General features: G+C 38.8%; 3 protein-coding genes across 10 annotated transcripts in view; 2 read left to right on the forward strand and 1 right to left on the reverse strand.

The window, feature by feature from the left end:
• The first annotated feature begins 13 nt into the window (after positions 1–13).
• On the forward strand, positions 14–7,407 carry LOC109483093 (probable 18S rRNA (guanine-N(7))-methyltransferase). The gene is made up of 12 exons (XM_019786119.1): positions 14–108; positions 219–256; positions 706–801; positions 1,654–1,736; positions 2,516–2,612; positions 3,088–3,184; positions 3,659–3,709; positions 4,271–4,356; positions 4,790–4,838; positions 4,980–5,029; positions 5,830–5,919; positions 7,215–7,407. Exons 1-12 carry the CDS (start codon positions 64–66, stop codon positions 7,267–7,269), a joined length of 837 nt encoding a protein of 278 aa, XP_019641678.1. The 5' UTR covers positions 14–63; the 3' UTR covers positions 7,270–7,407.
• Positions 7,408–8,015: 608 nt separating this feature from the next.
• Positions 8,016–13,854, reverse strand: LOC109484118 (GTP-binding nuclear protein Ran). Its single transcript, XM_019787376.1, has 7 exons — positions 13,750–13,854; positions 12,643–12,714; positions 12,134–12,218; positions 11,038–11,163; positions 10,256–10,443; positions 9,568–9,738; positions 8,016–8,814 (listed from the first exon to the last, which is right to left on the reverse strand). Exons 2-7 carry the CDS (start codon positions 12,691–12,693, stop codon positions 8,770–8,772), a joined length of 666 nt encoding a protein of 221 aa, XP_019642935.1. The 5' UTR covers positions 12,694–12,714; positions 13,750–13,854; the 3' UTR covers positions 8,016–8,769.
• Positions 13,855–14,157: 303 nt separating this feature from the next.
• Positions 14,158–27,972, forward strand: part of LOC109482488 (syntaxin-like) — a 61,734-nt gene continuing 47,919 nt past the window's right edge. For 4 of the 8 annotated variants that reach the window (XM_019785794.1, XM_019785637.1, XM_019785496.1 and 1 more), the window contains exons 1-3: positions 14,158–14,550; positions 14,711–14,797; positions 14,977–15,076. In XM_019785794.1, coding sequence (XP_019641353.1) covers positions 14,521–14,550; positions 14,711–14,797; positions 14,977–15,076 — 217 coding nt within the window. In that variant the 5' untranslated portion in view covers positions 14,158–14,520. The remainder of the gene's footprint in view (positions 14,551–14,710; positions 14,798–14,976; positions 15,077–27,972) is intronic. The other 4 variants (XM_019785707.1, XM_019785250.1, XM_019785565.1 and 1 more) reach the window with 3 other exon arrangements.

Consider the following 27,972-nt stretch of genomic DNA (forward strand, 5'->3'; position numbering starts at 1 on the left):
AAGTATTTGACGACAAATTCTTTGATACAACCTCTACCCTTTGACCTCCACGTGCTCGCCAAGATGGCTTCTGGAAGAAGACCTGAACACCAAGCTCCTCCCGAAGTCGTAAGTTTTCCGTCTTATCTGTGATATTCTGTATCAGAAATGTGCAATATCTGTGAGCTACAGTTGTAGAGACAATGCTGATCGTGTTTTCTTGTTTTTTCCCCCCACAGTTCTACAATGAAGAAGAGGCTCGAAAGTACACGTCGAAGTAAGTGACCATGTGTGAACATGTAGTTTATGCGTTCTGAATCGAGTTGAACTTTCATCACGAAAAAATCGGACTTGCTCAAATTTTATTACATGTAGTGTCAAGTAATGGGCAAATTATCCACCGCTTTTGTGACGTCACGTTATGTAGATAACACACGAAACTCGGTGAGCAGTGGGTCATACTGTAGGTTACAGAAAGTTTGTGGTGCCCCCCGTCTCTGTTGAGTGATGGTTGTAGGGCCCTGATGTAGATGACTTCTTTTAAAGTTTTATTCTTCTTGCAAAAAACTCTGGTTCTTTGGCTTCTACCTTTTTTTCTGTTTTTACTTTTTGCATGCATTTTGTGCCATATATAACCCCACAATTAAAATAGAGATAATAGTATTAGTAGTAGTATCCAGTCTTTGATACTTGACATACAGACATTAATTGTTCAATTTTGCTCAGTTCCAGAATGATCCAGATTCAGCAGGAGTTGACAGAGAGAGCTGTGGAGATGCTCAACCTCCCAGAGGACACACCCTGCTACATTCTGGACCTTGGGTTAGTGCAGCTTCTGTATCTGTATCTGTATAGCCGGTATAACTGCCCTTCAGCATAACACACCAGCTTCTTTGTATAGCCGGTATAACTGCCCTTCAGCATAACACACCAGCTTCTGTATCTGTATAGCCGGTATAACTGCCCTTCAGCATAACACACCAGCTTCGCAGGCAAGCGGCGCGGCAGCAGCTGGCTACATTACACCTATCGACTTGTTTCACCTAACCCTTGAACGTCTATCTCTAGACATTGTTTAAAGCTTGCTAGTTTTGAGAAGTGATTTCACCATATCCCCCTTGACAGGCAGAGACTTCTGAATATCTCATATAATTGGGAATTTTCCCTCCTATACTTTCTCTATCTACATGTTGTATCTTGTAGATTAGCCAGCCAGTATAAGACTCAGGGCTCGAAATTCATTTTTGGGAATAGGTGCACTGGTGCACCCAACCTAAAAAATTGGGTGCACAAAAAACTTTTTGGGTGCACCATATAAAATGAAATAAGTATAATGTTTCATTTCTAAAGAAAAGTACTACATCAATAATTTTATTATTTTTCTGACACTTGGATTGTTAAGAATATGCTTCATACTAATACGTTTAACATCTTTTTTATTCTTTACATACGAAAACCTAAGAAAATGCAGCCACAGAAAAAAGTAGGGTGCACAGCTCCAAATTTGGGCGCACTATTTTGAGCCCAAATAACAGATTATTGTTGTATCTTCCAATGTGCTGTAATTCAAATAGTGGTTTATATTCATATCTTTGACAACTAACAAAGAAGATAATATGCTGAAAGTTTGTATCGAATAGACAAAGACACCCAAACTATTGTCCAACTATTCAGGTGTGGGTCTGGCCTGAGTGGAGAGTTTCTTACTGACCAGGACCATGTGTGGGTTGGGATGGACATCAGCTCTAGTATGTTAGGTGAGTCGACTAGTACTAGGGCTACATGTAATCATAATATTTATTTGTGACAGTTGTAGATTATTATTCATTCATTCATTCATTATTTGATGACTCATTGGAACAGCAAATTTTTGTCAATTTTCACTCACTCACTCACTGTCCGGTTTATCGTGTTGTTCCCCGTCTTCCGAGGGTTAGACAATTTTATCAGTGTAAATAGTTACTTGTATAGCCTGGTATCCAAGCCTATTTTAGCTGCTGTCTCTTTTGTCCTCTATACAAATAGGAGAGGACAAAAGACACATAGCAGCTAAAATAGGTCTGGATACCAGGCTATTATTTGTCTACGATGAGAAGCGGTTGAAGAGATTGATCGATCAATTGTATGCAACTTAATGGTTTTAATTATGATGATTTATTGAATTTTTTTAGTAATGGTAATATTAGTTTTATACTTAGCCGATAATTTGCTCGTTTAATGATTTTAGCTATAATTAGTACCTTGTCTGACCTGTGACCTCATGTATGTAAATTTGTAGTCATATGTGTATATTTGTACTGTGTGTGTAATGTGTAATAATGTGTAATGAGCCCTGGAAGATTATATTAGCCCTAACGGGCTAAAGGGTATCGCAATAAACTGAAACTGTCTACTAGGCCCAGCAAATTCAAAGAAGAATTATTTTGTAAAAGTTGGAGCAATTCAGTTTTTACTGTGAATAGACTGGATTCTAGAGGGTTGTTAGAATAAATGTAGATGTAATTTATGCCCAATACTTGCCTCTGTGACCTTACAGATGTAGCACAGGAGAGGGAGGTAGAAGGAGACTTGTTGCTGAGTGACATGGGACAGGGAATGTGCTTCAGACCAGGGACGTTTGATGGTGTCATAAGGTAAGACTTCTTATCTACATTGTATGTTTACCAAAGGAAAACATATTTTTTGCTCTGTTTCTTTCTCTTCTTCTCCTTCTTCTCCAAATAGTGACCTTTGACCTGACCAATGACATTTGTTGACGTCTGTCACCATGGTGACTGGTGTTGGGTTACATAATGTTGCAATTTCATGGTCTGCTCTGCTCCTGTCACCATATACTTGTAGTACATGTATGTGAATGTGTTTGAGTAAAAATTAACAGAGCAGACCATGTCCGAAGGTAAACATTATGCATTTGCTTTGCAAATGTTACTTCTCTAGTTATTGAATTACGTTAGACAAGCCCCTTTACAGTTCATATATATTCATGAAAAACCCAAAACACTTCCGGGGGTCTAAAATCTCAGATTTCTTATTATAGATGTTCAGTGTCAGTCAAGATGTACTACAGCCATCTTAAGTTTTGTCATTTCTTCCCTCCATCCACTGTAGTATCTCAGCCATCCAGTGGCTGTGTAATGCAGACAAGAAGACCCACAATCCACCCAAGAGGCTCTATAAGTTCTTCTCCACTTTATATGCATGTATGGTAGGTACAACTTTGGTAGCTTATTATGATTACCTTGACAGATTGGGAAACTTCTTCTTCCGTTCCAAACAAATTAGGTCAATGACCTGCAGGTGATACTGTGTGATTGGTCACCATGGTTGATGGTGGCTTTTGATTTCACCAAGGTAGCAAGATAGGAACTTCTACATAGAAATCAGTGGCTTCAGGCTCGCTCAACTAATACATGTATTTATGAATGCAAATTTTAGTAGAAATAAAGGGAGCATTATTTGGTTACTTTTTTCATTAATGTATAGAAAGGCCATGTGAAGGGAAATATTCTGTATTTGCTTGCAAATGTAACCTTTCTACTATTCTAGTTTATTTCATCATGGTTGTGCCAAACTTTGGGTTACGACAGTTCTCAGAATGCATTGTTGGTCATACTCCTTTTGCTTTGACACAATCTACTAAGTACTTATCATTAATCTGTTCTCTGCTTTTCCCGTACAGGCACGCGGTGCCAGGGCCGTGCTTCAACTTTATCCTGAAAACTCTGACCAGGTAAGAACTGTTGAAGGAATTTTTGTAAGGTTTTATTTCAGCTTCAAATTTAGTTGAAAGACTGAATTTGCTTTGTCCCCTAAGATATATATTTTAACTTTTAAGTATGGCATGACAGAAATCACAACCTTGTTATGTTTACCAAAGGAAAACATATTGTTTTTACTCAGTTTCTTCCTCTTCTTCTTCTCCAAACTGTGACCTATGACTGACCAATGACATGATTTGTTGACGTCTGTCACCATGGTGACTGGTGTTGGGTTACATAATGTTGCAATTTCATGGTCTGCTCTTATCCTGTCACCATATACTTGTAGTACTGGTACATGTATGTGAATGTGTTTGAGTAAGAATTAACAGAGCAGACCATGTCCGATGGTAACCATTATGCATTTGCTTTGCAAATGTTGCTTCTCTAGTTTTAGCTTTAAATTTTGTTGAAAGACTGAATTTGCTTTGTCCGCTAAGATGTATATCTTAACTTTTAAGTATGGCATCACAGGAATCACAACCTTGTTAACTTTTAAAATATGTCTGTTGCTTTTTTTACCACTCTGTTAGCTTGAGTTGATAACTACACAAGCCATGAAGGCAGGCTTTTCTGGAGGGGTGGTGGTCGATTTCCCCAACAGCACAAGAGCAAAAAAGTGAGTTTTCATGTTTACGGAAGGAAAACATATTGTTTTTGCTCAGTTTCCTCTTCCTCTTCTTCTCCAAACACTAACCTCTGACCTGGCCAATGAACTGATTTGTTGACGTCTATCACCATGGTAACTGGTGCTTGGTTACATAATGTTGCAATCTTATATTAAGTAGTAGGAGGGATTTAGTCTCCTGTCTGACCATGTACATGTATATGAATGTGTTTGAGTAAGAATTAACAGAGCAGACCATGTGTGAAGGTAAACATTATGCATTTGCTTTGCAAATGATACCTTTCTAGTTGAGTTATATTTTTTTGTCAACCAATATAATGTTAAATCTGAAATCATGCTTAGTATTGACATACTAGAAACTTGTGTAAAACTCTCGCTGGAGAAGAAATCCTAGTAAATGCTCTTCCCCATTTCTGTGTTCCAGATTTTTTCTGGTTTTATTTGCTGGTGGTACAATGACAAAACTGCCAAAGGTAGGTTCTACCATCTTGAGATTGTTGGATGAAGCTTTGTTGAGTGTTTTTGTATCTACACTATTAACAAAGTTGTTTTTTGATAGTTTTGAATGGTAATCCTGCAAATTCGAAGTCCTTAATGATGAAATCATATTTCAGGCACTTGGCACAGATGACAGAGTGCACCAGGCACACTTCACAGATATAAGGTGAGTTTGAATAACAACAGAAAAACTAGGGCTTAGGCCACACCAATTTAATTTGTTGGTCCTTGGATTTGCCTCTTTGTTTTTTTCTGATTTGCAAAAAAAAAAAAAAAAGATTCTGGTTCCGAATCAACTAAAAAATGCTCATATTTTGCCACCAACAGTTGGATCTAAGGAAAGTCCCTTTCTTTCTAGTTGTTAGTTTTTCCATCTATCAATGCAGTGGTTCAAAATTTATTGTTTAAATATTGATCCAGGCTTTCGTGTTGACTTAATGGCTACTATTGTAGAAATTATATATAGTGCTATAGTAGGATTCCTAGGCCTTTTTTTGCCCCATTGCTTCATATTTTTTCTGAAAAAAATCCGAGAACCAACAAATTAAATTGGTGTGGCCTTAACTACAGATTACATCAGGTACTTTTTTCCAGTGCAAAATTTTCATCTTTGGTAGGAATATCACACTTGTAGTGACGCTTTGTATCAAAGCTGCTGAATATTTATTTGTGCACATCTCTCACCATCATGGAAGTTCGTATGTGTTGGTAGTAATCATAGTGAAATGTTGAACTTTATTCCAACACACAATTTACACAGAGATCAAATTTTCAGCGACCACTGTCGCCTTCATCAGGATAATTAATGACCAATCACTTAACAACGTGATCTCGCGAGAGTTAGTTACAAACACGTGACCTTATTCACACGAGACTTTACGGATACGTGACGTAAGCAATTGATCAAAAGTGCCAGGGAGTTTATATTGTCCACCATCTCAAACCATGTATGTCTCCAAATTCTAGAGAACGTGGTAAAGGCAAAAATCGTAAATCTGTCAAGAAGTCACGAGACTGGATAATGGAGAAAAAGGAGAGGAGGAGAAGACAAGGAAAGTGAGTACATATGTATACTTAACTTTGAATGCTGGAGTGGTGTGGACACTTTTATTAACACTGGAAAAATGCAGGCTGTTGATGAAGAAACTTAAGGCCACACCAATTTAATTTGTTGGTTTTCGGATTTTTTCAGAAAAAATATGAAGCAACAGGGCGAAAAAAAATAAAAACAGGTCTAGGCATCCTATTATAGCCCCAAATGCTACAATATGAGCCATGAAGTCAACAAAAAAGGCTGGGTTAAAATTTAAAGTATAAATTTTGAACTTTTAATCAAACCAAGTTGCATTGATAGATGGAAAAAACTGTAACAACTAGGAAGAAAAGGAATTTCCTCAACTGTTGGGGGCAAAATATGAGCATTTTTTAGTTGATTCAGAACCAGAATCTTTTTTCTTTTTTTTTTGCAAATCAGAAAAAAATGAAGAGGCGAAGCCGAGAACCAACAAATTAAATTGGTGTGGCCTGAAGATGCATGAAAGTTTGTCTGTGTTGGTACGAAGGTTGGATCCACTGAATAGACTGATCCTGACTGTCCAACCAATGAGAGTGGTTGATGCCCATGAAATATTTGCTTTTTTTGTTTTGCATTTCTTGGTATATTAGGCCATGTTGATTTTATTATATGAATGACATCCGCGCGCGCATGAATCTGCTGTTTGCAAAAAAAAAAGTTTTCAACCATACTGTAAATCGTACAAAAAAGTTGCAAAATGAGCATATACCATAAGTTGCAAAAAGAATATTTGAAAACGATACCAATGTCGTAGGATGCCAAAATCAAACTAAAAAAAAACATGAAATTGTGAAGAATGAATTTGAAGAGTAGATTATTCGCCATACCATACTCAGACCAACTAGCCTGGGTACCATCCTGGTTAGTTTACGTCCGCTCCTACAGTCGCTACCACCAACTAGCGACTGTAGGAGCAGACGTAAACTAACCAGGATGGTACCCAGGCTACAGACCAACTAGATTTCATAATGAAAGCAACTTTTTATTTTGCCAAACTTTTTTATTTGCACGCTCGCATCAGTTTTGGGGTTTCCAGAGGATGTCATCCATATAATCAAATCAACATGGCCTTACTGAAGTTCATGACATTAACTATAGTGTGTAAATACATCCTGTGGAACATTGAATATGTAAACTAAGATTTGCAGAGAGGACGAAAGAGACTCGGCAGTTAAAATTTGGTAACCAGGCTAATTATTAGTGGCATTTGTATCATTCTGACATGTGGACAATGTGTGTTACAACTGACGTTTGTTCAAATCCTTTTTGTTACCAGGGAAGTGAGACCAGACTCCAAGTACACTGGCAGGAAGCGATCAAACAAGTTCTGATGCGTGGAGAAAAGATTCACCGTCCTTCCTATCCAGTATTTTGCTTTTTGAAGACTATAAAACATGGATTCTAATTCATGTACTGGTACTACTGCTAGCTACATGTAGACTCGCTATGCAAAAGCAGTTACCGGTACAATTTACTAAGGCTCTGTACTCCAAAAATGGAGTATGGCCATGCCTCAAGAAGGCAGTTATTCACAAGAATAAAGTGGATGGAAATGTAAGCTATAGTTTTGTGTCTTTTGTGTATGTACATGCATGATCACTTTAGATGATTGGTCATTTAGGCCACACCAATTTAATTTGTTGGTTCTCGGATTTTTTCAGAAAAAATATGAAGCGACAGGGCAAAAAGAAAACGTTTGAAAATCTTCCAAATTTCAATTGGCTTCAGTACAAATCCTCCATCAGGTTTGCAGTAATTTGAAATGCACTTTCAGTGGCAGGATGGTGGATTTAGTTACCACAGATTGACCTCAAGGTCAAGTTGGCAGGATAGGAAGCAAGTCCACCCAAAATACTGTTTACCATGTATCGGAGTAAGGTTCCTGTTAAAATTATGTTAGATTTTCTATTTGGTTGGACCAATAAACTCAGAAGACCTCTTCTCCCAAAAAAAGTTTTGCCATCTCTAACTTCATGTTACTAGAATTTGATGTACATGTACTGTGAAGGGAAAATAACACTTTTTCAACTCTTTTTACATTAATCAGGCAAATCAAGAAAAGACATGTATCCTGAAATGCAATACAATAGTTTATTCAGCTTTAGGTGGTCACCTTTTTGAAGTCAAAACCAATACAAATAGTGTGGTCATACACAGGACAGAAACTGAAGCTATGGGAATGCTATTATATTTGTAATATGTCTGGCCATCTACATGTAGTAAGCCTTGCTCTCATCCACACACAGGAAATGATCTTCAGCATACTGACAGCTCATTCACATCAAACATACACATCACATATCCATGGAAACAACCCTCCCAAAAGTTTTGCATCATGTTTAGTATCATGAAGCTATCTCTGCTGGAAAACGTTTATAGAAAAAAAAAACTTACACAACTACGGTATACCTGAAATCTCAGCTGCACAGGGGTTTGTTAACATACTAAATAGTGAAGCTTTCAGAGAAATACATTAAATCTCGTAGTGATACTATCACATATGATTACGCTAGTCAAATACATGCTGTTTGTAACAGCTTTTTTTAGACATTCCATCTTATTAAACTCCAGCTCTAAACTCTTATACTTCTTACTGATGAATCGAAACCTGAAGTTAAGACGTAATTGAAAATAGTCATCCTTGTCTCAGTTTAGAAACTACGTATATGTATACCAAACATGGCCATGGCATCTACCATGTGATATTAGAGGTTTCTCTTCTTAAGATATGAGCATTATACTCTAGCGTCCTTTTAGGGGGAAAATCGAAAACGGCTGGAAGGAGGGGAGTATTCCTCTGGACATGAAGTTTGTACTTTTTTTTTCTGTATTTACAAGTCGTCGTCCTCATCTGGTAGAGCTGTCTCCTGTGCTTGCTGCAAAAAAAGAAAAACACAAAAAAGTGGTAAGTTTGATGCAAATGTTTGCGTTAAAAACACTAGGAAAGACATTTCTATCAAGGTCATGAAGAGTAAATAGAGCATAGAGTGAGACAATGCTTACTCAAATCAAAATCTGTTTAACTTATATGATGGATGGGAGTTGACTTGGACAGTTGATTGACAGGGAAGTCACTTGAAGGTGACCCAGGAAGTGGTGTAATATCCAATTAAATTACATCATAATATCCCCCTCAAGACACTTCCTGGAGGTCTGTTAACGTCACAAAATCCGCAATACTCCCTAGAATTAGTCCTGCATACCTAAACCCACATTTAGGTTCAGGTCCAGATTCAAGTCCAGAAGTTTAGGTTCAGTTCTGGACTTGTAAGTCCGGACCTAAACCCATGGCATATACAAAATTGCATGTTGGCAACCTTGCAATGTTGTCTGGGTGAAACTTTGGCCACATAACACGGAGGTTGGTAATTGACGATGCCTGATGGAAATGTTTTCTTCATCTTGCAGCAAAGATTTTGCGATCTACGGAAGGTTTTAGGTGGTTTGGAAAGAAAAGGGGTATGTGAAATGGTCTTTTATGGTAATAAGTCCGAACTCGGTTCTTGTCTTTTAGTTTTTTTTGGACTTGAACCTAACCATTCTTACAAGTCCGGATCCAAGTCCAGTGAACCGGTATGCAGCACTACCTAGAATACTCCCTAAAATGTTGGATTTGTGGTGCTGCGTACCTTGAGGTCCTGTTCGTACTGAGAGGCCAGTAGTGGGTCCATTTGTACTTCTGGTGGCTGCAGGGCAGGCATCTCCACAAACTCCAGGTTGGGGTCCCCCGCCAGCTTTCTTGCCAGCCACAGGAACGGCTTCTCAAAGTTGTAGTTGCTTTTCGCACTGATGTCGTAGTACTAGAAAGTAGGAGAAAGGCTTCTTAGCTTCTTTAGAGTACATACAACACAAAGTCAACATTAATGCCAAACCGTTGCACACTTTGTACAACTAAGTCACAACAAAGTCACATCTAATGATTTTATATAATCTATTACTGTCATGGGCTGAATATGGGCCTCCTCTCTGAGAACTTTTTTTTTTCTTACTTTTTTTTTTTTTTAAGGTCATGCACTTGTAACTCAGGAGAACCATTCCCATTCCCAGAACTACCAATAGATCAGGATTCTTTGTCATATGCAATAGCTTCCAACACTATGGCAACAGACAATAACTGGTCCATGTCAGCACATGTGTATAAACAGACATCTGATTAAGATGTTCCTGATTCTCCTGACTTGGTGTTTGCCATCAAGCTCCTTGGGACTTAGGCTGCTAGTAACATGATATGGTCAGGCTTAGTGCTAAATGCCATACTAACAGTTTCTACAATAAACTTTGGACAACCTTACATTCTAAAGTGTCTGTTGAACATACCTGCAGGTTCTTCTTCCTGTGGAAGGTGATGGACTTGGCCTTGACTTTGCGGTCCTTGATGTCCACCTTGTTGCCGCAGAGAACGATGGGGATGTTCTCACACACGCGCACCAGGTCACGGTGCCAGTTGGGGACATTCTTGTAGGTTACTCGCGACGTGACATCAAACATTATAATAGCACACTGACCTGAAGAGCAACAAGGGGAAAACTTGGTTTAAAGAGAATACAAAGTCTAGTGTTGGCTGAAATAAGTTAGTATTGACCTATTTAGCGATATTTTCAAGCTTAGTACTGACCAATTTACTTGCGATATTGTTAAGCTCATTTAGTATATAGCACTCACTTATTTAGTTGTCTATATGTTAACTGTGCAATATCTGTTCCTCTGTTTTCAACACTAGCATACAATTACTTACTTAGTTGCGCTGCCACATGCTAGAGATTGTACCCATCGATCAATCAATAAACAATTATTATCATCATTATTATGAGGTACAGTAAATCCTGAAATATTCACAGTGGTTTTATCTTTGTGGTGCCTCCCCACTGTGATATTATGATACAGCAAATGTGAATTTTTTGTGATTTTGTCAATCAAGAACTCGAGACAAGAAGCACTTCACACTTCTGCAATTAAAATTAAAATTAATGAATATTCGGTACATAATTTGTAGCAATTGTTTAGCAGATGGAAAGAAAAAGCAACAGAGTGAGTGTCTGCAACAGTCCACATTGTCAGCTTGTCTAGATTTTGTCACTGCAAAACAGAAAGGTTCTTACCCTGGATATAGTAGCCATCTCGGAGCCCCCCAAACTTCTCCTGCCCTGCGGTGTCCCACACGTTGAACAGAATTTCCCCTCTGTTGGTGTTGAATTTAACTGGATGCACTTCTACACCAAGAGTTGCTGAAACACACACACACAAAGAGAAGACGAAGGGTGAGATACTATACAAAACACTGCAAGATTCTCATGAATTTAGGGTTATCAAATTCTTGTTTCACAAACAGAGAGATCACCATCTTGAAGTTTCAGCTCAAATTTGCTTTCTCAATATGCAAGTACAGTCAAACCTGCCCAAGTGGCCATCTCTTTAACCTGGTCATAACAACCACCTTTTATTGGTCCCCAACAGGCACAAACATTAAGGGATTTGCCCAAGAAGGCCACCTGTCCAACATCTACTTTACATAGGTCCCCTGGGTGGCCTTATTTGGCAGGTTTGACCGTACAAGGTATGGGAAGTGTTGCAGCTTAGTAAACTGAATCGAGCACATCAAAACACACTGTAGTGCTATCCAGACAATCATGTTTTAAGATGCATATAATGCTTTCTTCCTTATACAACAGCTGTTATCCTAGGTAGCCATGCACCAGGAGTCCCGTGTGTCCACTCATACCCAGTAGATAGAGATCACTGTTCATCAAGGATGGAGGTATGTCTGAATCATTGTGAACGACTTGGGTCATCTTTTGGTGCAAGCCACTTCTTTGTTTTGGGTAACTTGAAACGTTCTTTCGGTATGACATCAGTTTTGGACTGGACTTTTCATCAGGCTATTTTCTCTCTGAAATTCTTTTTTTTTTGTGTGAATTTACACTTTTCTCTAGCTTTCTTTTCAGGACACTTGAGTCTCCATTTCTGTATTTTCTACAGAAATTTTAGTCGTTAGATTATCAAACATTTCAAATGCTTTTGTTAAATCATTCAGTCAGTAAAATGCCATACGTCAGTAGCACATGCCATTTCTGACGTCACACGATCAGAAATCCTTCACAAGTAAATGCAATCTCAAATTGCTTGTTGGCATGCATAGCTCTGTCTGTTTAGTAATGGGGCCTCAGTGGTGCATATGAAGGAGTAATCCTGACTTACCAATATATTTCTTTTCGAATTCTCCTGTCACATGGCGTTTTACGAAGGTCGTCTTTCCTGTGCCACCATCTCCGACAAGTACAAGCTGGAGGGAGGAACGAGACATTTCCATTGATCAAATAACAGTATTGAAATGCACTTACATATAAGTTATGCACTGTTCATTTTCAAATCAGTTTGAAGAGTATGGTGTTCTATTTAGTCTAGAACCAAACTGCATTGATTGATCATATGATTTGCTGTTTTATGTCGAACAACTTTATTTCATAGCACATTGGGTATAAAATCTTACAGATATCAATGGAATCTACCTATGTAAACATACCTGTCTTGTATCTAGCTCTTCCATTTCCATAACAAGTAACAGTTTGCAAGTCTTAAACAACATTAACATCAAACAAACGAAATGATGTCCACCAGAAGTTATAAAAAAAAAAAAAAACAATTGTTTACGCATATCTTCGAATGGTTGGACTTAACATAATTAATGTAGTCTATAGATTTCATACCTTGAATTTTGCAATTTCTCTATTGTTAGCGGCCGCGATCTCTTGTGCCATGGTGAATGAATTCGGGGAACTCTAAAAACATAGGTGAACACAATAAATTAGATTATACTTCCTCATACAATGAGTGAGGCACAATATCATAAGAAAATTGAACACTGCACCAAAATTATCTAGTACATACATACAATACATATCTTTCACTGTGATATGATTTCTTGTGTTGGTAAAAATTGCAAGATCTTTTTTTAAAATGATACTCCAAGTTCAAAACCCTGATAACATGACAATGTTGAAATTATGAAACCAATATGTGTAATATCATATAATTAATTGTAATATACATAAAACAGGTGTTAGTACAAAATGGGGAGGGGGGGCATATACAACCACAGCCTCAAGCCTTACTAAATATTCCTCAAAAATAGTACCAGGTCACTCTCTTGTCACCATTGGCAACCATTTACGTCAAGCGTGAAGTCATTTCTTGATAGACACAATTAAAGGCGCGAATGGTTTCGCTGTGGTTATGGGGGAGGGGGGCATCAGCAAATAGGCAGAATTTTTTAGCAACAAAGACAGCTTACACAACCTGTACCCACCAAAAAATGAAAACAGCGAATAGCTGAGCAATTTTCGTTAGAAACCACATATTCTGAAGAATGAAAATGACATCACGTGATTATATATGTCAGCTTTTTGAGGCCATGACGGGAGAATGGAAAATTCCGCGCGAACATGGGACCGAGAATCAGGAACAAGAAGTTAAAATGACTTGGATATGAAGAAAATTAAAAACTCAAATCACTACATATCTTCCTCGCATCACATTAAAATGCAACCCTACAGCGCGGATAAATTTGGTATTGTACTATATGCTCCTAAACCGCTCATTTCAATGACGCAACCACTAGAGACATGGCCGCTTACAAGTGGTACCGAAACGTTGAGAATACTGTGCGTTTCACGGGGCAGAAAATCATCTCTCGTTCACAATTTTACCACAAATCTAACCCACGTAACACACAGATTCTTAGGAATATTTTGTACTGGATTTTGGCCAAAGGATGGTGAGGATCCGTGAAAGATTACAGACACACCGGGCCTTACCTGTTTCGTGCTTCCAACGTGAAGGTTAGGAAGGGATGGTAACCAGTTTGAACTGGTCCGGGTCACGTGACAAAAAACCGCGCAAAATATCCCGTGGTCGGGAACTGTCGGGAACACTCGGAAAATGTTAGTCTCGTACGCAGTCATCTAAGTAGGAAACTTAATTTTATAACTGGGTTTTATCAAATAACGCGTTCTTTTCCAGACCATCCTACAAACAACTGAGAATCTAAGAACAAGCTCACATAGATTGTAGGATGACCGGCAAAGGAATTTGTCAACAATTCTAAAATTTAAACCCATTTGGAGGCCTGGATAGGAGGCTAAGAAAACCTCACGAGCCCTCCCGATGCACCGCGAACCAAATAAGGACATTTTCGCCACTTGCGTCAAATTACGAACATGTCGGCGAACTTCGCTGGATCCGGCCGAAGCTGAGTGGGAGGGTTTATTGATTCTGTCCGACATATTTCCAGATGCTCCCTAATTTTTCCCACGGAAAGGGAAAGTAAAACCCACATGTTCATAATTTCGTGATTTTACCGAATATTTTGCCTAAAATTTGTAATTTCCGGGTGTGGCCAGACGCTCTGGGCATGCGCCTTGTGGAGGTGGTCCGGTGATTGAAATTTAGCGGTGAACAGAGGACAGGACCAGACGACAAGGGGAGGTGGATCGATCCCAGCCCCAAAAATTCGACGGAGATTGAAAGGATATTCTCTCCGCCGGACCTGGATAGATTCACCGAAGGAATAAGGGAGACCATCCACCATGAGGGACCGACTGGCGGCGTTGAAAGCGGTGAGAATCTGCCCAGAACATGTCGCTTTAGATAACCCTGTACCTACCCAGCCGGGCCAGGCTAGGGGGGATGTGCCTTCCCTAGGGAATATGCTTTGCCCTGAAAAATTGATCAGTAGATGATCTTGCTCTTTAAAATTCCCGATTTCTCCGTTTTTAGGCCCAAAGCGACGACGACGATGTGGGCCCAGACGCCGTGACCGTGAACATGGACAGTGGGGGTTTCATGGACGAATTCTTCCAAGAGGTCAGTCTGTGTCTACAGTGTAGATTATACATAAAAATATTAAAAATCTCCATCACCCATTCGCGCCCTCCCCCATTACCATAACTTACCATTTTCACAAAATCGCTTGTGTAACCTTAACTGCTATTCATACACATGTTCAACACTATTTCATGATTATATTAAAATTATATTCCTAGGTGGAAGAAATCCGTGGTATGATCGACAAAATTCAAGAAAATGTCGAGCAAGTCAAGAAGAAACACAGTGATATCTTGTCAGCGCCACAAGCTGATGACAGTGAGTACTAAAAAAAAAACATTGTCGCTATTATCTTTCCTAACATTCCTTCGTGTATCCAGGCGTTTTGTTGAAGTTGTGAATGATACGGTTGAGGGGATAGGCTGATCATAGCCCATCTTCCCCCCGCTATGCATCGCTGATGCTGTACATACCAAAAGGAGGAGGCAGGTGGTTGTGTTATAATGTGCCTCTGAACTAATTATGGAACCAGAAGCCTGTTGGGGCCCTCACGCGAAAGGTGGTTACGCTTTCGTTAGCGTACCATTCCTCGAGAATTCACGTCCAACCAGACAAAACTTTTTAACCCATCATAATTCATATAGACTAAACATTCTCATTAGATTAGTATCAGGACTACTTGGTGTCCATTCATATAGCCAATAAATTTGCATAATAATTATTTTTTGGTAGCACTCCATGCATACAGTGTATAATTTAATTCATGAGGTGTATTTTTAGTGGGCGAATCAGATTTGGTCAATCTATTGTTCCTCAAACTATATATAGCAGAGTTATGTTAAAGATGTGGACATCACTTTCATGTGGGTAGTTGCACCTATTTCTTAGCAGTATCAAAAACAAAGAAGCCTCATTTAAATTATAAAACGTCAGAAAAATGTACTAACTAAATGCCTGTCAATGACCAGTTGGCATAGTTTTAGTTCTATAATGTATAAATAATAATACAGAAAATAGATAACAAACACAAAGAAAATGTACCTTGGGTGGTTGCACCCATCCCTAAGCAGTATCAAAAACGAGGAAAACATAATATAAAATTTCAGAAAAAAGTAAATTTCAGTTGATGGTAGGAATAGTGTGCATATGTAGCTTATCACTGAATGAACATTTAACTATAGTATATTATAGATCATAAAGATATTCAATTTAAGAGTGGGTATGCAGGCTACGTCTAATAGAAGTAATAAGTACTAAGAGGCCATCTTAGATAGCTAGCTACATTCTTGCCTGTTCATGTTACCATAAAACATGTTTGTAATCAACTGAAAGCAAATAATGGAAGAATTTATCAACATTCTACACCCCTTCCCCCGCGCTAGCAATGATCCGAGACTTCTTACCCCCCCTGGGTTATGTTTGGTATTAAGTAATCAACTCGCAGTTTTTGCCACTGTATCAAAACACTTCAATATAAAGTGAGCCAAGCGACTCGGACCTAAACCTTTGGCCTTTTACTGAGAAATTGAATGTTCGGGACACACGGGTAATGCTTACTGATGTACCAAAAATTGGTTTTCCATCTATTTGCCTCAACTGACCTCTTTAAAGTCTTTTTTTCCAAATATAAAAAGAGTATAGACAACATTATACCTCTCACTTGTTTATTCATAACGTTTACTTTAGAGGTGTAGCATGTAAACATGGGTGCGACGGTTATGTCATTGTTTATAGATTTTATATTTGGTGTCGAGCTGCCCTTATTTTGTCAAGGACAGAGCCATGTCACTTTTGAGTGTAGGGCCCCCTACGCTGTGATTTAGCCCCCTATAGCTACACTGTCTTTCACTCAATGTAGGGATGTTTCTTTTTTGGGACAGATGGAAAACATATAACTTAACAAAAATGTTTCCCTCTATGAGCAGGAAATGGTGTCTCAGAGGGTTATGAGAATACCAGACCCTGTACTGTGGCTTCTAGTATGTCTTTGAGGCTCGATGCACCATAGAAAGTTGTCCCTTTGCCTGACCCCTATGCTCTGTAGCCTCCATACTAGCATGCCAAAAACTGGGGGTTTGGGATCTTCAGGGTCTTTGGGAGCTTTTATGTGCTATTTTCTGATTGCATATAGACAACATAGCCGGCCTGGTTGAATTACCCCCGTTTTTAGAACTGGGCTAATCAGAAAACAGCCGAAGACCACCAAAACCCCAGTTCTATAAGCCTGCTACGGAGGCTATATGCTGTGAGGGTGAAAAAATTCTGGTGAGGGCCCTGCATTTTGCTAGCATCCTATACTATAGTGCCTATAGTGTGGCCCCTCCCCCTAAGCCATCACACCACCGACCTTGTGTTTACATGCAAGGTGATGTCAGCATTCCCATTATAGAATTCTCACCTCAGTGCTTATTCTAAACAAACATTGTCATCCTTGTGCCTTCGAGCTATACCAGTGGTAGAAATACTTTTTTTATTGGTCTGCAATATTGTAGAATGTCAAAATTTTGTTTAACTTGACAGGGCTCGAAATACTGGGTGCATGTGCACCTTTGTGCACCCAAAATTGGAGCTGTGTACCCAATTTTTTTCTGTGGGTGCACCCAAATATTTTTGTAGGTATTTTTGTACACATCAACTGTAGAATAGTGCAGGATATTCTTGCAGTTATTTAAGATTTTGAAGTTAGCTCCATTTCAGATTCAAGCTCAGAAGAGGAGCAGTAAGATCTGTAATTAGATTTTGTTTTATATGGTACACCCCAAAATTTTTTTGTGCACCCAATTTTTTAGGTTGGGTGCACCAATGCACCTATTCCCAAAAATGAATTTCGGCATACATGCAGAAAAATACATGTACATGCTAAACAGAGGCCAACACCATTGAACCCACACTGCCCTAGCCTAATTTTTTCAGCCGGCAAAATTGCAGGTTGCTCGATTAATTTTTCTTCTGCAATGTTGAAAATGTGTCTGCAAATTCTATCACTGCTGTAGACCGAAATACAAATAAAGGACATCAAAAATAATATTATGCGTTGACATTTCAGACTACTTTTAGCACCCAACATGAAAGGCTTGTTTGTTTTTTCTAGTAGCTGTCAACCAATGGACCTCTTTGTTTGAGACACCTGTTATATTTCCATGATTAATTGCATTAAGTAGGGTATGCACACACTTTGACATTTTCCAGTAGTATGTCTTCTTTTCAAACTGGTGACAGTTATATGGGGGGCATAGGATTTGGTCAGTCAAGTAAAACCGGTTTTGATATGCATAGTTAGAGTTATGGAGCTATTAGTATTAGTGGTTTGACGAATTATGATATTCAAAGATAGACGATTTTGTGAAAGTTTTTGACCTTCAATCATTGTAAATTATATGGTAAGCAGGAGTATTGTATTATTATTGTTGGTTAGGGAAGAAAAGTGAAATTTGTCACTTAGTTACAATGTATTTTGTACATTTAGGCTATGTTGTTTTGACATAAAGACAAAAGTATGAAAGAGTTATTTGTTTTTTTTGTAAATCAATTTTCTGGTATTCCATGAATGTTTCACAAAGTGTTTCTCCTAATGCCTCATTTGAAAAGGAACCATTAAAAGCGGAGTAGAAACCCTACATATTTTATCAGCAGACATAATTACGTATTTACACTCCAATAAAAAATGAAAGACCTTAAAAGGGCCTGCTATTGTTATTTTGGAATGTTAGTCAGACAAATGCATCAAAGTTTTCGTTGCTTAAAAGTTAAAGCTGCATCAGACAACATTTTGTTTTGTAATTTTCTTCATTTGAAAAGTCATCATAAATATAATTGCCTATTGACTATGTATATTTATTTTTTTAACATCATTGCTGACATTTACAATAAACTGTCCATTTTGCGATACCATCACAAAATGCACAACTGCAAGACAGTAAACATTTAGATTTGAAAGGACAATTTTCTGTTGGGTGTCTCCGGCCACGTCGAATACCAAGCTTGAACTTGGGAGCACTAGTACCAAAACGTTAAAGGTGGCTGACAACCGCGCCACCCAACTTTCAATCGGAGTGATATCATTGTACTTCAATTCTACTTACTAGTACTTTGTAAGGGAGTGTCCACAGAGTTGACTTTTTGTATCATCCTAATGTTACAATTTTTACATAATGCTGCTTTGAAAAAAAACTAGGCCTGAGTCAGAATTGGAGAAGACTATCATTTATTATTTACCAGTATGAAAGAAAAATCTCCACAAATCCAGAAGCTCAAGCATATCTATATATAGCTAATGGAAATTAAGAGAAGAGTGCGTAGTCAGGGCTCAAAATCTTTTTTTTTTTTGCATACCTGCACTGGTGTAACATTTGAAATTACCTGGACCAGACAAATGTTACCTGCACCATTCAGAATTTAGGAAGTATGGAACTAAACTAAAAACTGTTCAGAAACCATTTCCATTATTTCTTTTATACTTCAGAGGTGATAACAGTCAGTGCAGCAAATAAAAATCTACATACACCTACTAGTACATTACTAAACTAGTGGGTTTAGAAATACCTGCACTAACCTAAATATACAGGTGGTATTTCATGCCCTGAGAGTATGTACATATAGACATATATAATATGTGAATATATCATCAAGTTGTACCAGTATGTAGGTTATTTTGGGTCACCTTTCTATACTTTATCAGTGTCTTCCCCATATGCGTTTCAGTCGGAATCAGATAGTTAAACATAAGCACAACTGTAGTAGATGGATGACTTTGTACTCTGTAGTGACCTTAGCGCATCATCTATCAAAATCCTGAATGTTAATGTGTTAGCAGCCGATTAGCTTTGCTCTTTGGTTACAAAGGTCATTTTCGCAATACCCTGTACACAATTTTGGTTATAATATTCCATGATATATATGAACAGCTTTATTATTCTGTATCTGTATAGCCAGTATAAGTATAACTGCCCTTCAGGGTAACACACCAGCTTCTGTATCTGTATAGCCGGTATAACTGCCCTTTGGCGTAACACACCAGCTTCTGTATCTGTATAGCCGGTATAACTGCCCTTCAGGGTAACACACCAGCTTCTGTATCTGTATAGCCGGTATAACCGCCCTTTGGTGTAACACACCAGCTTCTGTATCTGTATAGCAGGTATAACCGCCCTTCAGCGTAACACACCAGCTTCTGTATCTGTATAGCCGGTATAACCACCCTTTGGTGCAACACACAAGCTTCGATTACTAACTTGAAGTTTGAGAAAAAAGAACAAATTTCTATTAATTGTATCTGATATTAGTTCGACCAAGTTGTATGTAAATAATTGCTAAGTCAGTAGACGCTTTCTAATTAGAACCTCAAAGTGAGGGCTTTTTACCAAGATGAATTTGTGTTGTTAATATTAAATTTACATGTATGTGTGCAAACTCCACTGTTTTCAAAGGCACCGAGGTTCATTTTATAAGTGGAATATTATTTTATCTTACTGCACGAAGTACTGATAACAAACAAGCAGTAGTTTACCATGAATTTGTAAATGTTTAATAGGAAATGACAAAAGAAAAGAAAAAGCCCTAGATTTCTGGGAATTTTTTTTGGTGAATTTATTGGGACAACCAAGGAGATTGTATGACATACAAAATGTACTTAAATTGAGACTAGTACTAGGACAGAAACTATACACACAGGGTTGGCTTCCTGAATTCCCTCATATATCAACCGCTAATTTCTGTTGGTGCCTGGACATGTGTCTGAACTTCTAAACTCTTGTCATTCTTCCTGTCAATCTTCCCCACCCACGTGCTGTCAACCTGTACTTTGTCCAGACAGACACACCAACCCATCACCCAAAACTTAGAATTCTGTACTAATTTTGAAGACTTGCAGTATAATCATTGTTATATTTACCGAAGGAAAACATATTGTTTTTGCTCCGTTTCTTCCTCTTCTTCTTCTTCAAACAGTGACCTCTGACCCGACCAATGACATGATTTGTTAACATCTGTCACCATAGTGACTGGTGTTGGGTTACATAATGTTGCAATTTCATGGTCTGCTCTGCTCCTGTCACCATATACTAGTACTTTTAAGAATATACCAACCCTCTATAGATCGTAATGTCTATGTCATCCTTATGCAAAGAACGTTATCAGGAAACTCCTTTAAGTTTAAGTAACCTCTGCGGAGTTGAAAGCATCGCACACTTGTGACAGAAGTTCAGCCGGAGGATAGAGGAAATCCCGTTATCAATATTCCGGAGCCGCGCTGAAGGTTGGGGAATTTTTAATGAAGCTCGGCTCGGTTAGCTATGCATTACCACAACCCTCGGGGAGGCGGCATCCACTAATCAATTCCAAAGTTCAATCTAGTAATATCCTAGTACAGTACCTCTACATGGCTGGGAATGGTTGATGTATCGATAGCTTGAAGACAATGGCAGTTATCTTGATGATACTGTGGTAGTGCACAATTACTTTAGGTTGAAAGATAGTATCTTGCACTAAGGAGCACTTAGAGGAATCCAATTGCAATTTCAGGGTGGAAAAACACTTTTTGAATATTCTGGATGAGGATATCGGTCTGATATTGGCATTTACTGCTATTTCTTAACACATTTTTGTCATCATTTCATACTTGAAGCATTTCAAATATCTCAGAAATAAGCTACGTGAGGAGTTTCTATATTTTGTGGTACCACCAATAAATAGCTAAGAACCAAACTACGATACAAAGCAAGCAACAGTATTTTATCAGCCACATTGCATTTTTGCCTCACACTCACAGATATCAGTATGCTAATTGCTATGGAGTTGATTCAACTTACTACATTGAAAAAAATATATAGGCTGGTGCAGGTACGCATAATAGAAATACCTGTAATTTACCTGCACTAACCTGCATATACCCAGTACATGGACCAGTGCAGGTTAGGTGCAGGTAGACATAAGAAATACCTGCACAGCTCCAATTTTACCTGCACTAACCTGCATATACCCAGTACATGGACCAGTGCAGGTTAGGTGCAGGTAGACATCAGAAATACCTGCACAGCTCCAATTTTACCTGCACTAACCTGCATATACCCAATACATGGACCAGTACAGGTTAGGTGCAGGTAGACATCAGAAATACCTGCACAGCTCCAATTTTACCTGCACTAACCTGGATATACAGGTGGTATTTTGAGCATTGGAAAGACATGTATAGAGTACTGTAATTCCTGATTTTTTCACTGTACTGTACATGTGATGTTCACTGTAAGTGTTTTCACTGTCACTTCTGTACCATGAACTTATCATTACAGTTAACAAATAATTCCTGGACTTTCTTTTTCCTGCACCTGTCGCCACCGTGACTATATGGTTCCGTGAACATGTCTATTTTTCTCAGACCGTGAAATTTTGCTACCGTGAACATAACGTGAATTACAGTACATGCATGATTTTTTTTTAACGACTTGCAATTGTAGACTTGTGGTTGACAGGTAATCTGGTTGGTTATTATCATTCCCTGTTCCATCTTTGCCAACATGATGGACTAGTGGGCTTCTCGGTATTAGTACATGTATAACTGTCTGTGTGTGGAGGCATAATCAGGGACATGATAAAGCAGGTAGCATGCTCGGTGATTGCCTACAATAGCCCGAATGTTTCTGTCACTTCGTATTAGCTCGTACGCTAGTAATCGTGAGGTCACCTTGGCCCAAAGAGGTTGCTTGCAGGGGTCTGGAGTTTAGGATGTCCAAATCTTAAAGTTGAATATTGTTTAAAAAATGATGAAGGCATTTTTGGCGACATCTCAGGGAGGAGCCTAATGGTACGGTATTGTGTGCAGTTTGCAAGAATTCTAGGAATGGTACGGGCATGGAATGTCCACAGGCATGTCTCTGACTCACATCTATGCCCACATTCCTTGAAGTCTTCGGGGAAGACCTCTCTGCCCCGGATGGCCCTACTTTCTGTGACCCCGGGGCTCGTTCACTATACACTCAGGGGAGGAATGCACTGTATCTGTAGTCTTCCTCAAAATCATGAAATGATGACAGTGCCATGCAAACAATAACCCTAACAGCAACCACCGTCATCTTGTTTGTACATTTTGTACTTGAACCTGAAAGTTTTGTATTGAGTGGCTGACTAGTGTATCAGCTTGACCCAATAGCTTTGTTCGCATGATGGGTAGCAGGTGATTTTGACAGTTGATTGATAAGGAGGTCAAGTCTAAAGGCGTGCGTGTGGGCAGCATGTAGAGAAATTCATGAAGTTGTGTATATTACCAGATTGAATTACATCATACCATACAATTATCTACACAGTTCCAGTAGTAGATACATGAAAACCCAGAACACTTCCTGGATTTCTTGTTTTTGTTAGGAGCTAGAAAAGGGACATCAAATCGAGGATATCAAATAGTCAGAATTGTCCAAGAACCTCCAACTTCTTGACTGATTCGTAAAGTGGATGTCCCCGCTATTCCTTCCACATTACATCTGGGTATTACCCATCCCAGCGGTGTTAGCTAGGATCGATCTGGAATCTCGCATGGCGATTATGCCCTCTTGTGGAAATTGGGTCTCCTCACAGATGGGCCGGACCCGGACCAAACCTGCTGTAATAGCCGTATCAATTTTACCGGTAAGTGGTATTAATGGCGATACTTACAACATGGCCGCCGCTGCCAACTGACCTCCGAGTCCCCATCAGCTGGGCTGTAGGAAGAAGGAATCATGGGTAATAATGATTTCTTTCTGAGGAGATTTGTCACTGTGACTTATCTTGTAGATTTATTTAGAATTATTTAGAATGTTGAAAAGATATTCAAAATATTTCCAAATTATGAAATTTCTTAGACAAACAATAACAGATTTCAAAACATTTGTAAATAATGACAATAACAAGTTAACAACCCACACGGTGACGCGGAATTGACTCTATTTGCCCACTTCATTTTTTTTATGATTTGCAAAAAAAAAAAAACTTCTTGTTTTGAAACAACTCCAATGCTTATAATAGTTTGGCTGAACAATTGAGTGTTCCTTTGAGATTGTGTGTATTTTTATATTGCACTGAACACTGAAATTACACATTTCTTTCCCAACGTATCAAACGCCCCTGCAGTTTCCAAACCAGCTGCTAGGGGGCCAGAACTTACATCATCTGTTATTTCCTAGCACAAGAGCTACCTCTATGTCTGGGTTAGATATCAAAACTGGAAGTTCTGCTGTAGTACCATAACAAGCCGCCAGGGGATCTAAAATCTACTCATGTCGAGCTCTAATCAAGACCTGCCCACCTACCAAATATCAATTAGACAATCTGTCTAAGCCTTCTTGAGTTATTGTGTTGACAGACAGACACACATACAGACGAACACACACAGAAACGGTACTGAAAACATAACCTTCTTGGCAAAGGCCACACCAATTTAATTTGTTGTTTCTTGGATTCGCCCTTTCCATTTTTTTCTGGTTTGCAAAAAAAAAAAAATTGGGGGGCTCTAAACCAACTACAAATTGCTCAGCCAATGAAAGACATATTTTGGCCCCAATGGTTGAAGAAAGTCCTTCTCTTCCTAGTTGTTTTTCAATGTAACAATGCAATTTTGTTTCATTAAAAGTTAAAAATCTATTGTTTTATGTATATATAAACCAGCCTGGTATGTTCAGTTCATGGCTCGTATTGTAACATTTCCGGCCTTCATGGGGTACCTTGGCCTGTGTTTTTTTTTTATGTCGCCCTGTCGCTTCATATTTTTTCTAAAAAAATCTGAGAAACAAATTAAATTGGTGTGGCCAAAGGTAATAGAAAATAATGTCCCATGAAGGCTTTACAAAACATGCCTTCAGTTTTTGATGGAGCCGATTTGACTGTCGCCATTTTATTCATGGACTGAATATTCATGAGACAGAAGATTTCAATTTAAGCCAGCAGAAACACTGGCAATTATCATAACATCCAGCCATGAAATATGAAGGAACCGCCTGGGGCGTCAGCGGACCTTAAATGCACCCAAAGCCATTTCAGGGCAGTACCCTGTAGCGCTATCTACATATCAGAGCTCGAAATTCATTTTTGGCGACGTCTCAGGGAGGAGCCTAATGGTACAGTATTGTGTGCAATTCGCAAGAATTCTAGGAATTGTACAGGCATTTTGTCCACAGGCATGCGGAATGTCCACAGGCATTTCTCTGTCCAACATCTATGCCCACATTCCTGGAACCCTGAAGACCTGTCTGCCCCAGATGGCCATACTTTATGTAACCCTGGGGCTCGTTCACTATACACTCAGGGGAGGAGTGCACTGTATCTGTCTACACTTAACAGGTACCAAGTCTTCCTCAAAATCATGAAATGATGGCAGTGCCATGCAAACAATAACACTAACAGCAACCACCGTCGCCATGGCAATGTATGTTTTCATTGCCAGTCTTGTTGGGAATAGGTGCACTGGTGCACCCAACCTAAAAAATTAGGTGCACAAAAAAATTTTGGGGTGCACCGTATAAAACAAAACATAATTACAGATCTTACTGCTCCTCTTCTGAGCTTGAATCTGAAATGGGAACTTCAAAATCTATTACAACAACAAAGATTTATTATTTTTCTGGCACTTAAGTTAGATGCCAAGAATATCATATAAAGGCTGTATACTATTATACATTTCATATGTACAAAAGTAGCTAAAAAAATATTTGGGTGCACTGGTGCACCTACAGAAAAAAAAATTGGGTGTACAACTCCAACTTTGGGTGCACCAAGGTGCACATGCACCCAGTATTTCGAACCCTACATATTGTACATGTTATTTATGTCTTGAATGTATTTTAGTAAGTATTGCAATTTATTTTGTACATTCTAAAGGTAAACCCTTGATAGCAGCCGGAGGGTAGTTAATAAGTAACATATACAAATGTATATAAGAAATTATATAGCTAGGCTATATGTTGTCCTGTATAGCAGCTCAACAAATCAGTAAATATATCAGCTTGAAATAATGGGTGCATATGCACCTTACTCCTTAGGCCACACCAATTTAATTTCTTGGTTAACGGATTCGCCCGCTTCATTTTTTTCTGATTTGCAAATAAAAATAAAAATTCAGAATCAGCTGCAAAATGCTCATATTTTGCCCTGAACAGTTGAATACAGTCCTTTTCATCCTAGTTGTTACAGTTATTCCATCTTTCAATGCAATGGTATCATTAAAAGTTTAGAATTCATTGTTTAAATTTTGAACCAGTCTGGTGTGTTGACTTCATGGCTCCTATCGTACCATTTTGGGCCATAATAGGATGCCTAGGCCTGTTTTTATTTTTATTTTTTTTTCGCCCGCCCGCTCAATTATTTTTCTAGAAAAATCCGTTAACCAAGAAATTAAATTGGTGTGGCCTTAGTGCAGGTAAAATTGGGGCTGTGCAGGTATTTCTAATGTCTACCTGCACCTAACCTGCACTATACTGGTCTATGTACTATACACATTTACTATGTGTGTGTGGATTTTTACCTCCGGGGAAGGAGATATCCTTCCGCGAGGAGGTTTTACTATGGTTCGAAACATTTCTGTCAGCAGCTGTTTCTCGCGATCGGCTGGACGGATTGGTCTGTTGTTCGGTATACGTATTGCTGTTGGGCTGCAGATGATGCAGAACGTTTTTGTTTAATTGTATATGTGTTTATGGGTGTCGAAATAAAAGGTTTTTAAGTGCTCCGGACACCCCCGCCATGCTGAAAATGGAATTTACCATGTTGTTAAGGAATGGGGAGGTTGCAGTTTTGGGTCTTAGCATTTAAAAGGGGTCAAACAGAGGGGTGTCTGCTTCCGATATGTATTTTGAAATATTATCGCAGTTGTATCTCGCGTTGGGGTAGACTGGACTCGGTGTATGTTCTGCTAATGGGCTGTAGATGGTGCAGGTTTTTTTTGTTTTTATTGTATATGTGTTTTGGGGCGTAAAAATCGGAAAATGGTCGCGCGCGGCGCTGGGCTGGCTGCCAGCGCAACTTCCGGGTGGGCCAATGGGTCAGGGGTCAACGCCGTCTTGCGCAATCTTGGATGTTTTCGGCGTATATTACGACTTCTTAACTTACAAATACCGTGGTATACTGTCTCAGACGTTCTCGACATGCATTTTTACCGTGGGTACATGGTATGGGCTGCAGATGAAAATGTTGACCAGTCCTTTATTAACACAACCAGGAACGCTAAATCTAACACATAAAATTCAACACCATCAACTATACAGAACAAACAACATGGAAAAATATACAATAAAAAGCCCGGAGGTATAAAATCTCAGATTTTACTTGTTATTTCCTGTTACTGTTAGTTACTGTCTATGATAAAAATATTCGCAATGATTTCTGAACAGTTATCAGTATAATCCATACTTCTCAAAGTCAAAGTGGTAAAATTTGTCTTGTTCAGTTAATTTTCAATGTTAGGAATTTTACTGCTCATATTTTAATTATAACGGGCAAAAATTTTGCCCAATGCGTCATCTTTGACAGACTTAAATTGTCATGTAAATAGAATAGAAAGAATGTCATTCAACTAAGTAACTCTACCAGCAAAATGCAGGAAATAGGGTTTCAGAGGGTCAACATTTCAAAATGTTCCCGAAACCCCCTCGGATCATAATGCCTCTAGCATGATGCCTCGCGCCTTCAGCGCTCGACATGACATTACGCGAAACAAAATTGAGATGACGGGGAAAAAATTCAGACTGGGGAGAACGCTGCGTTTGATAGGTGGGTACAGGATGTCCCACTGACCCCATTTTGGACGTGTGTATTCTGAACGCAGCAGTTCCAGTCCATTGTTTCTGCACCACAAAGCCAGGATGGATGATAATTACCCTCCTGTTTGACAGTCTCCGGTAGATAGATGGCAGCTGGAGGCTGGCTGGAAGTGCCAGCAGTTAAAACCATGTTTAGTATGGATATGCAGTATATACAAAATCTTTCCTGGGGGAGGTTTTTTACCTCCGTGTTCGAAGGTTTTGTTTTTGGTTGGGTGTGTCTGTTGATATATTGTCTGCTTGTGTTACCATAGTTATTTGGTTGACTCATTAGGTCATAACAAGTAAATTTTATGGATGACAGTCATCCTCCGCAGACTCCAAATCTAATGCAAGCGGGCGAAAAAAAACAAGGCGGGCCGAAAAAACAAGGTTAAGGTTCCTACATTTTAAAAATTTTGAACTCAATCATTGTACAAATGGTTTTGATTCCAG

The sequence above is a fragment of the Branchiostoma belcheri genome, unplaced genomic scaffold (genome assembly GCF_001625305.1).
Source record: "Branchiostoma belcheri isolate BF01 breed outbred unplaced genomic scaffold, Haploidv18h27 scaffold1, whole genome shotgun sequence".
Lineage (NCBI taxonomy): Eukaryota > Metazoa > Chordata > Leptocardii > Amphioxiformes > Branchiostomatidae > Branchiostoma > Branchiostoma belcheri.